This window comes from Terrapene carolina, unplaced genomic scaffold (assembly GCF_002925995.2).
Source record: "Terrapene carolina triunguis isolate 2854851 unplaced genomic scaffold, T_m_triunguis-2.0 Scaffold395, whole genome shotgun sequence".
In the NCBI taxonomy this organism is placed as follows: Eukaryota; Metazoa; Chordata; order Testudines; family Emydidae; genus Terrapene; species Terrapene triunguis.
Window position 1 is genome coordinate 2,553,166 of NW_020664746.1, and position 11,619 is coordinate 2,564,784.

Sequence of the window (11,619 nt, forward strand, 5' to 3'; positions counted from 1 at the left end):
TACACCATACTTAGGACTGACCATAAAATTTACATATGCAATGCATTGATACTACTTATGCAAGCTGCGTCACTCACTGAGCTCAACTTAACTCTCGCTAGTGATGCAAGCAGGCTTAAATCTCAGATCGTGTTATATTCATGATAGCCAGATGTATATCCTTGTTCACTCAGGATCTCAACTGTTCAGTTGACTAATGTTGGTATTAATAGTAAAGTTACAACTACATTTTGTCTTTGGCTCTGAAAATTGATTGGGTTTCTCTCCTCGTGCCTTCTCACACCCTCCCTTCCCCTCTCCCATGACATTATATTTAAAAAAAAAAAAAAGGTCATGAAGAATTGTAACAATTTTATATCTACATAGTATGGAACTGTTTAACCTTTATAAATGGGTGAAAGTAAACATGGGTGTTCCTGCCTGCAGGTGCTTGGCCTATAATAACCATGTGTAAGTATGCTTTACTTGTTGTTAAACAGCCACCCCACCCAGTTTATCACTCATACACTATAGTCCTTTGTTATCTTTGTTCTGTTTGATGTTTAATTTTTATTCTTTCCCTAAAGCAAGCAATAATTTATAATGTTCCTGTGAGGAACCATGGCAGGATAACATTGAGGCTTATGTTAATTGTCAGAAATGAAGCTGAAAGTGAATGTTCATATGTGCTTCTACAGTCAGATTCCCTTCAGCGTATGCTCTGTGCAATATAATATTCAGATAAATAGCTAAAAAATCTTGATTCAAATTCTGACTTGTTGTTACACCTATATATGTGCCAAGCAAGTGTTCAGGGGCGGGGCGTGTGTAGTATGCACCAGGCACTTGAGCCCCTGGTCCTGGAATGGAAATCGCATCCCACACCACCTCCACACTCTTGCAGAAGTAATGTGCAAAGGCATCTGGGATGGAAGGAATTGGTAGATCAGAAAAAAGGCGCACAATAACACTGCTTTTGCTAGTTCTTCAGTGGGCTGGAATTTATGAAAAGCACTATACTGTAAGACCTAGGTATTATTATACTGTAAGACATAGGTATTATACTGCAATCATTCTTCTGAATAGTGACTCTCTGGCCAAACATCTCTACAACACACTTTTCTTTTTTCTGAAGGAGATGGACATAAATAACTGAAATTCAAAATAATAATTTCACTTTTGTCTTGATCATGTAATTTTTGAGGACACCAGAAAATAGGCTTGTAGCTAAACTGATAACTCTGATTGAGGCAGACCTAAAAAGATCGTTCAAAATCTTGAGTGGTTTGTTTCTGAAAACTTTTGAGTTACTTTTGCTAATAGCAGTTTAAGCTTGCTATTTACATCCAAGAGCATGTCCTCTCATTTTAATGGAATGTAATCTTGTGGTCATAAACAGAAGCACCTCCTGATCTAGCTGCTTTCTTCATTAGTGAGCAAAATGAGGTGTGCAGTTTAGTACTAAATCCCATGTCCTCTTCAATTAATGTTACAAATAGCTGTGGGATTGAAGGTACCTTGAAAGAATCTTTTGTCATATCCACTGGTGTAAATAAGTACTCAGAATGTTTTCTTTGGTTTTTGGACAGTATGGATTGGAAGAATAAAGGTAAACCCTTAAAACTCCCTGGAACCCAAATCTGACCTGTATACAGTCCCTAGTCGATGGGGATTTAGTCACTGCCATGGACAGTTGATTCCAGGTTTTAAGCAGCTATTTGTGTGAAATGCCAGCGGAAGTGCTTTTCTGATGGTATTTGGCACTTTAATTCTTAGTGTGAAAAGTGGTGGTGGATTTGATAGATTAGAAACAGTCTGTACAATGTCCGGGGAGGCAGGAAGGGATAGGTACTCTGACTGCTCCTCTCGGAGGCTGCTTGTATTTTCCACTGTGTGACGTTCCGCAGAGCAATCCAGACCAGTGAGGGGCTGTGTCACCCCTGCCGTGCAACTTTGGGTGCCTTGCAATGCTTTGCTATTGTAGCTTCCAACTTGGGTTGCTCACAAACAGACTGCCAGCATGCTGGTCACACCCAGCATGTCTGTGTACAGCTCCAGTCCTGGTCCAGCAGTTCTGACCGCAGCAGCCTGTCAGCACAGCCTGCTGCTTCCACCAGCCTTGGTTATTGCTTGCAGGGTGACCCCAATATGCTCCTAGTCCTGGTTATTTTCCACAAAAATGTGTCTTTTTTGCACTGTCCTGCCCTCTCCTTGGCCGTCCAGATGTTAGGTCTGTTGCCCTTGTAAAGGGATCAAGATACAATAGTTTGCCACTTTAAATGGAATTACCCACACAGTTCACAACACTGGATTAGTTTTGATTAAAGAATAAAACAAATTTATTTAACTACAAGGAGAGGTTTTAAGCTAGTACAAGTAATGAGGCATTGAAGTTACAAGAGAAATGCAGATAAAATGCTTTCTAAACTTAACAAAGTAGACTTGGTTCAAAGTGAAGTTCTTACCTCAGGTTTCCAGTAGCATTGCTGGCCAAGTTTCAGGTGAGGATCTGCTCCCAAGGACCAATGGCCTGTGTTCTTTTGTCCTCTGAGGTGAAAGAGACGGAGAGAGAACTTGGAGTGCTTTTATCCCCTCACTTTTCTAGTCCAGTCCCACTTTGAGATGCATTTTCCTGAAGGTTACCACTCAAAGCAAAGTTTATTAAAACAGTAAAGAAGACAACATGATGACTGGTGGTGAACAAAGTTCCATGATGTTTCTTTTTACCTGTTTGCTGGAATGCGGCTTTTCTTTACCTCCTGCCTTCCCCCCTCGCTGTCTGAGGATTCTGTTTACAACTTGTATGTAAGTTGAGGTAAACACACATTCCTTTCGAGACCTGTGGAAGCAGTTCTGCCTAATTGGGGCTACGTGGGTTTGAACATGTGCCACCAGCATCATTCAGGGAGAATTCAAAACTGTACATGTAATTTATACATTCCACCATTATATTATTAACCATTATTATTGTAAGGTATCAAATAATACCTTACAAGGCATATTTTATACAACGATTATTATAATAGTGTGTAGGTGTGACTACAGGGGTGCATTCCATCGCACACTGGCTCTTCAGGTGGAAGTTAGTTCATGCTTCTGTCAAGGCCATGTGAAGGGACAGTAGAGCCCTTAAGGGAGCATGCTGCCAGGGGAAGGTAGCTCCCAAAAACTGCTCAGAGATGATTGCCCTCTACAAAATTGGAGCTGTTTGTTTTTGAATTCTGGGTTTTGGAGGCCCTTCGCTCATACCCACAAGCAGCTGTCCATTTCTAAGAGGCGCATTGGGTGGTATTTTTAAAAGTGCCTCTTCATCGTTGCATAATTTTTTTCATTACAGCATGTTCTCTAGCCCTTGGGATTGTGGTTTATGGGTTTGTTTTTGTGTAAGTGGGAATGCTGATTCATTTATATTGTTTCTGAGTTCTAGTATTAGTTTTGATGATCTGCTTATAAAATATGCACGTTCCTGTGACTATTATGAACAGCATGGGTGTATGGGTTGAAACTACTTTTGATTACTAGTTAAAGGAGAATGGACAAAATGTTCAAAATGCCTAAAATTGGGCATCTAAAGCCATATTTAGGCACCTAAATTTAAGTAACCATATTTTAAGTTGAGATGATCACCTATAGCTTCAATCAACTGCAATGGGAGCTAGCTGCAAGTGCTCCACCCCACTAAAAATCCAGCTACTTCAGTACTTGAAATAAAACTGCAGTTAATATGGATGTAAAACAAAAAGAGCGCCCAGTCTGTTGTCTGGCCTGAGGTATTTTCCTTGGACATTATCCATGTTCTCTTCAATATGCTTTTTTTCCTATATAATACATAATACTTTTTTTATGTTGGTTGTTTGCAGTTCTCAAACATTCCTTGTTTTCCTCTTGCTGGGGGTACTTGATTCTATTTTATATGCATTGTTTACTGAAGTTACCTTTTGATATGTTGTGGAGAATGTGGAAAATTTCTGTATTTTTATTAAAAAGTATGTGACTCAGTTTCCCCATACATATTGCTTGTTAAGGGTAAAAGTGATGAAGTGATTGGGTGTGTCACATAGACATGTCGGGATTGGTATGAATGGACTATCAAGAACAGCTTCATTCACATGCTGGCAATCTTGGAGATACAGTGGAAGACCAACAACTGGACCATTAACTTTAATGATTGCCAGCTAAGTTGACTGTCTGACAATAATCACCTCCTGCCTGCAACACAGAGCAGGGGAGGGGAAGGAGAGTACACGTGAAAATAGCATGACTGGAATTTACGACACAAGACTGAGGTGTTACGAGACATGGAAGAGAATGATGTTCCAGCATGGTAGAACATAGGTTTTCAGTCCGGGATTGGTTCGAGAAGGCTAGGGACATTTTGCAGCAAGCATATAATTTGCTTTGCAGGCCTGGACAAAGCGGCACCGACCTAACTAAACAAGGGAAAGCTGACAAGTTACGTGAGACGCACGTTCTGGCTTTGATTTACCCTTTGAACCCAATAGCCCTAACTATTGTATTCCAGTTGACTAATAATGTTTTGCTTTGAAAAGGTTGTCCTGTGTCACAGCAAATATCTGCTGGTTGTATAGCTCTCAAGAGGATAAATCTCCAGTAGGGGCCCAAGCTCAAGCTTATTGGGATCTCCTGAAGAAGCCAGTGTGGGGGGAGAAAGGAGTGCTGAAGCTGGGGCCCCAGTCTTAAAGTAGTGAAGTGGTAGGGCTCCCTAGGTGGCAAAGTGGAGGCGCTGAGTTAGGTCAGTTAGGTCAAGACTTAAGAACTTAATTTTAGGGTCAGATGTTTAAACTTTTTAAAATGTATTTAAAAAAATGCACTAAACATTAACATAGGGCTCAGTCACACCTTCCCAGGGAAAAAGAAGAGTGTGAGCTGAATCTTTTTTTGAGGCTTTCAGTAATGACCTGCACCTACCCCAAATTTTGAACATGTAGGTCTAGCACTGAATTCAAAATACTAACTCCCTGTCATGGAGAAGATCACGTCATGTGAATTGGTGTCGCTCTATTGAAGCCCCTTCGTGTCCATCTTTAGTTCTAAAACTGTATCTGAGAGGCAGTTGGATCTAGTGGATAGGACACTGGACTGGGAATGAGGAGACCTGAATTCCAATGCCAGCTCTGTCATTGACCTGCCGCATGACCTTTTTGTGCCTGTTTCCTCTCCTACCCTTTTTGTGTCAATTGCAGGCTCCCTGGGGCAGGGACTGTTTTTGTACGCATGTCTTCGTGTATTTGTCCAGCACTATTAATAACTGTAGGCTCCAAATTTGAACATTTTGATCATATCATTGAATGGTCTTACATTTTAAAACCTGCTGATGGTTTTAAAAACTGCTTAAACTTAGACTTCTGTATAGTTCGATTTGATGTAAAAACACTTTGGGCATCAATTTAAGTAATTTTAATGTTCTAATTTGGCACTGTATAACTTAAAATAAATTTCATTTTCTGTTCAAAACGCATTATGCTGCTATAGGAGTAGCACTGGAAACAACCAGAGAGAACCTTGGCCTGAAACCATAACTGAAACTACTTTTTTCAGGACTGTATCATTAAGTAGGACTTTCTTCTGCCACTGATATGTGTATATATAACTCCCATTAATGCTAATGTAAGTTGCATATGTCTAGATGAGGACAGAATACCTTCCTAAGCACACAGCTCTTGGCAACAGCCTAGTGAATTGACAAGCTTGTCACACATCATTATTTTCATATGTAACAGATGTGCTGGGGCTATTATGTTCTAGAAATACATGCGTAAATATGTTGTTATCCTTGTTTATCATTTCCTCTTCGCTGAAGCCATAACTTCTTAATCTAATAATTCAGTTAAAAATTCTGGTGACCTTCATCGAGAAAGCAGTGGTTCTCTTACTTTCTGTAGCTTCTAGCATATCCTATATTTTAGCACCATATTCCCTAAACTGCATGTGTGTTCCTATAATACATAGACTCTCTTTTCATCCCTTTTTCATCCTTGCTCTTATTGTACTTGTTCTCTTTTTAGCAAGGTCTTTCCTAGTTTTTGTGCAGCCCTTCACTCTTCTTGCAATGTAGGGTATATTGGGGTATTTTACTTCTCTAAAGTGTCTGCATTTCACTGATTTAATGTCTGGTACATACTGCAGTTCTGGTTTCCTGGTAAGACAGCTTATTATAAAACATAATCTGTGCAAAAACTTAATGTGCGATAGCAAAGTTTCTAAAACTCTGATATAGTACACCACATCTCTATAGAACGTTTCATGGACGCTTCTTCCATTCAAGACTCTGTAGACCGCTTCCCCTTCAAAATTGTATAACTTCTCTGTGTGATACCTACTGCAGTTGGTTATATGGGAAAGTAATATTAAGAAAGCATATAAGGTGTATCTAAATGCATCTTAATGACAGAATCATAGAAATGTAGGGGTGGAAGAGACCTCAAGAAGTCATCAAGCCCAGCCCCCTGTGATGAGGCAGGACCAAGTAAACCGAAACCATCCCGGACAGGTGTTTGTCCAACCTCTCCTTAAAAACTTCCAGTGATGGTGATTTCACACAGTCTCTTGGCAGCTGCTTCCAGAGCTTAACTACCCTTACAGATAAATATTAGGAAAAACTTTCTAACAGAAATCTTTCTTGCTGCAGATTAAGCCCATTGCTACTTGTCCAACGTTCAGTGGACATGGAGAACTGATCACAGTCCTGTTCATAACAGACCTTAACCTGTTTGAGACTATTATTAGGTCCCAGATTCAGTCTTCTTTTCTTGATACTAAACATACCCAACTTCATTAACTTTTCCTCGTAGGTTAGCTTTTCTAAACCTTTTATTGTTTTTGTTGCTCTTCTCGGGACTGTCTCCAATTTGTCCGCATCTTTCCTCAAGTAAGTCACCCAGAATTGGATACAGTACTCTAGCATTTCAGACCAATTCTCCACCTTGTCAAGGTCGTTCTGAATTCTAATCCATTCCTTCACAGTGCCTGCAACCCCTCCCATCTTGGTTTTCATCTGCAAACTTTATAAGCACTCTCTCCACTCCATTATCCAAGTCATTAATGACCTGGACCCAGGGCTGATCATTATGGGATACCAGTAGATACACCCACACAGTTTGGCAGCAAACCATTGATGAACTACTCTGAGTAGTGAACCCACATTGATAGTAATTTTATCTAGGCTGCATTTCCCTAGTTTGCTTATGAGTGTGTCATGTGGGACTGTCAAAAGCCCTCCTAATGAATCAAGTTTCAGCAGTTTCTCAGCTGAAAACAGAGAAGAGCCATATAACTAGCCAAGTGGCAACAGACCACCACAAGTGTTCCACAGACCAGGGTTGGTGAACCATTGACCATCATTAATGCTAAATTTAACAGTATGTTACCAAAAAAAGAAAGAAGGCTTCTTGGCTGGTTGAAAATTTTCTTATTTAAATGGTCACAGGTCTTGCCTACACTAGAAAGGGTTTGCTGGTTTAGCAGCTAGCGGTGATGCAATTTATACTAGCTAAAGAATGCTTTTGCCGGTATTGCTTAAACCAATTCCCTGAATAAAATAAGCTATACTGCCCCAAGGACCGTCTCTTGTTGGTATAACTGCATCTACAGTGGGGCTTTTGCTGGAATAGCTATGTCAGGTAGGGGGGTGACTTGAGAAAAAAATAAAACTCCTAACCACCATAACTATGCCAGTAAAACTTTTAAGTGTAAACTAGGCCATAGAAATTGGTTCTCATTACTAATGTACTGCCTGCAAAACCAATCTAATGTGAGTTTCAGAATCACAAAAGACCTTTTCCAGTGAAAATGTACCTAATGCCCATAGAACCTGACTGCATGAGACACTCAACACCTTGTACCGTGTCAGGCGGGGACACATGAGACACTCATAACCTTGTACTGGTCAGGGATGGGCACAGTGCTCTCTTTGATGTGTAGCTTTCAAAGGTGCTTTAAATGTTGGATAATTATCCTTATTTTTGTAGTTAGGAAGTAAAGAGAATTTAAGTGATGCCTACATACCCTGTTCTGTCACCTATCTTACTTTAGTCCAATTTGCAGTACTGCAAGATACTGAGGGCTTGTCTACACACCACTGCAGTGGCACACTTTAATGTTAACATTGGGTCTTTCACTAACACTGCTACTCATTTTAGCAGAAATAACTAGTTCAATGGGGATCAGTATCATTGAGGGGAGGGAGTTTAGGTTTTTGCATTCCTCTTTGGGAGCCACTCGCTGGAGGATATCTGTTGAAAAGCCTTTCTGGCTAGTTTTTGGTGCATTATCCTGCACAACTGTCTGATCTAGCTGTAAATGAGCAATGGGGCTTCTAGAAAATGAGTCTATTCCATACCCTAACAGACTTCTCTCTGCTGCAGTTTTTCTGATTTTTTTTTTTAAGCCTATTTTTTTCTCATTAGTATTGAAGCTCTGGCATAGCAAGACACTCTTCCATGTGTGCAGTAATGGTGGAAACTCAGAGGGGCATCTTTGCCCCCACATACCTGCCAAGTCTCTAATACAGCACAGTAAAGGCAGCTAGAGTTTTCAAGGACATTCTTTTAAAAGCAAAACAAAAACAGAACAAACAATCCAATGCTATTTGTAATCTCATGTCTTTACCAGTCTGCAAAGAAATCTTTAAAAGTGTCTCTCTCTCTACAGGAGCTTCTTTCTTTGTTATAAATAAATATTTATTTATATAGAGATATAAAAAGAATGTCAGGATAGCAAACCTACATATAATGGCTCAGAAAGGCTTTAAGTTATAGAATGTAACAAAGGAAGCAAATTTCAGTTCTAGTTCTTGATCCAACTTCAGAAGCAAACTGTTACAAGAAAAGAATAATTTAAAATCCAGCATTTTGAAACTGTAACCCTATTTTCAGAGTTTTTTATGGTGGTGGTGTATAGAAATAATCCAGACCAACAAAACACAAAATTCTCCGACAGTTCAAATGTGCTATGCCAGGTTCTAACTGGAGAGGTCTGGATCTTTTAAAACATGTTCTGATAATTTTATAATAGCGTATAAATAGCAACTTTTGTTACTGTAGATGTTCTTGTGCACTCATCTCTGTGGCTGCAGAATCATTATGTCATATGGATTCTTAATAAACTAAGTCTATGTCAAAGCTAGTATTAGGGATCTACTATGCTTACCTAGGTGAGGGAATTGCTAATGACATATTACAACTATGCATGGAACCCACTACCTATAGTTAGGGGAATCTGGAACACTCTGTACCCTCCCTCCTACCTGGTATCTCCGCCCTTTGCTGAAACTGAGATTCCACTACCTCCGAATACCCCATTCACTCACTCCCAACTCCTGCTTATACTTGCAGGGAAGGGGCTGTTTTCACTTATCCCCCCTGAAAAGTGAATTATATGTATAAAGGTGATCTCTAGAGTTCCAGGAGCAGGTGGGAAGTGAATTCCTCCCCTGTTATCATAAGCAGTGATTGTTATTTATGCATCTGTGGAGGCTACCGCTGGAGCTATTCTATCTCTCCTCCTTCATAGGTCTGTCTCCAGCAAGAAGAGCTGCTAGCATTAAGAGCTGTGATTGCAGTTCTTCAATGCATAGAATTATTCCCTCAAATGCTCAGTTATAAGCTGATGAGCCCAACAGAAAAATATCAAGAAAAAACCCTTGGAATATATATGTGATGTACAATGAATGGATGTATTCCATACGACATTGTTATAACAAAATTAAAATGTATCCAACAGTGATGGTTCTATGAATCAATGTACATTAGACTGTTCCTCGTTTTCTTTACCAAAGTGGTAAATTTAATCCCTTAATTCTGTCTTGGTGAAGTACTGTATACACTTACAATGAAACAAAATTCTCGTTTATATTTTCATGGTATTCATCTGGCAAGAGCTTGTAGAATGTACTATAAGGGTGTGTGCTGACTTGATAGCTTAGCAACTGTTTTAGGCATAATTTAAAGAAATCCTTAACTGCTAGAGACATTTAAGACTGTGTGTAAAATTGTCTAATATACTTGTTTTAAAATAAACTTGCAAGCTTTTATTGTTGAGGATTGCACCAATGGCAAGAAGAGTATGTAACTAGGACCCAGATCCTGCACAGTGGGGCTTCACATGGGTGCTGGAGTTCCCCTCCACCATGGAGGAACGTGCAGGATAGAGTCCTTGATCTCTAACATTGTCATCTCTCAGATTTGGTTGTGTCATGCCTTGCATAACAAGGTGCTTCTTCATTAAAACAAGAGATCCTGAGGTTCATAAATAGCAAATTTAAAGAACATTGGCAAAAGCAGCATTTGAAATTTTCTAATATTTCATAAAATGGAAATTCTCTACAATCTCATGTAAATAACCCAGATTCCCAGCAATCTCCCCTCACACAGACACAGACACACACACACATCCCTAATATGTCTGTGTTCATAACTTAAACATGGTGCCTGCTTGCAGTTGGCTTTTTATAGTCTCTTTTATTAAGACTAATAAATACCATGCTGGAGATGTAGCTAAAAATAGATTTTTATTCTGTCTTTTTTTTTTTAATTCTATTTGCTTTTCAATTAAAATACTAGAAAACAAATAGGCACCATCTCACTGCCTTAACATAGAAATGAAAAATGATTTATAAATGAACATTGCACTTTCCCCCCTATCTAATAAGGCAGACGTTAGGTTTCTAAACAAGATGAAAGCGTCTTTGTTTAACATCTGCATTTCTTTTAGACCATAAGTAGTGGGTCTATGTCCTGGCTATGTGTATGCAAAATACAGTATATACGTTTATCTGACAAGATTGCCAAAAGCATCCTTCTGAATCTGGTCTTCTCTTATACTCTTTCAGCGATTACCTAGACAGATTGAAGAGCGGAATGAAAGATTAAAGTCAGAAATGTTAGGTAAGTAATTCATGCATATAATTTGTATGCATAGTAAAATTTATGACAAGTTTTGTAGAAATAACAAAACTGCATGACTAGGTAAAATTCTTTGCAGACAAAAGTGGGCAAGTCTCCCAAAGCACTTGTTGTTTAAATGGGGAAAAAAATCTTACTAGATGTCTGTTTTGGGGAGAGGGGCTTGTTTTGTTTTTTTCGGTTCTCTCTTCTCCCTCCTCCCCAGCCATGGAAAACTCTGCTGCTAGAAATTGCCTTGCTGAAACCATTATTGAGGAATTAAATAAGCAACTGTCCAAGACACTCAACAAGAAAAAATTAAATTTTTAGTACTTGTGAAAAGTGAATCTCTTCCTTGCTTGTGCTACACGTAGCTGTCATGCAGTCTTTCACCTCATAGGGCTGCCGACGTGTCACACTTCTGACCTGTCCTGCTAGAAAAGAACTCAGTCTCCTCTGCGTAAAGAACATCAGTTTTCTTTTATACCAAACTCTGAAGATAAATGTGAACAAGGGACTATAAAAATACCAAATTTCCTTTCCCTTCAGACCTAAAAGACTATTTCTACCAGTTTCCTAATGGGATGACATTTTTAAAATTACCCACATCTTGTTTGTAAAGTGCATATTCCAGCTGGTCCAAAAATGTGAAGTATTTTCCGCACTGTGATAGACCCAGGCCAGTTGGGTATAGCAGAAGGCAGATATACTGGCCACTGGATTAACAGTTTTCTGTTCC

General features: G+C 39.3%; 1 protein-coding gene across 3 annotated transcripts in view; it reads left to right on the forward strand.

Annotated features, from left to right (window-relative positions):
• TTC1 (tetratricopeptide repeat domain 1) overlaps positions 1 to 11,619 on the forward strand; it is a 51,066-nt gene that overhangs the window by 18,548 nt on the left and 20,899 nt on the right. For all 3 annotated transcript variants that reach the window (XM_026658060.2, XM_026658061.2, XM_026658062.2), the window contains exon 7: positions 10,829 to 10,883. In XM_026658060.2, coding sequence (XP_026513845.1) covers positions 10,829 to 10,883 — 55 coding nt within the window. The remainder of the gene's footprint in view (positions 1 to 10,828; positions 10,884 to 11,619) is intronic.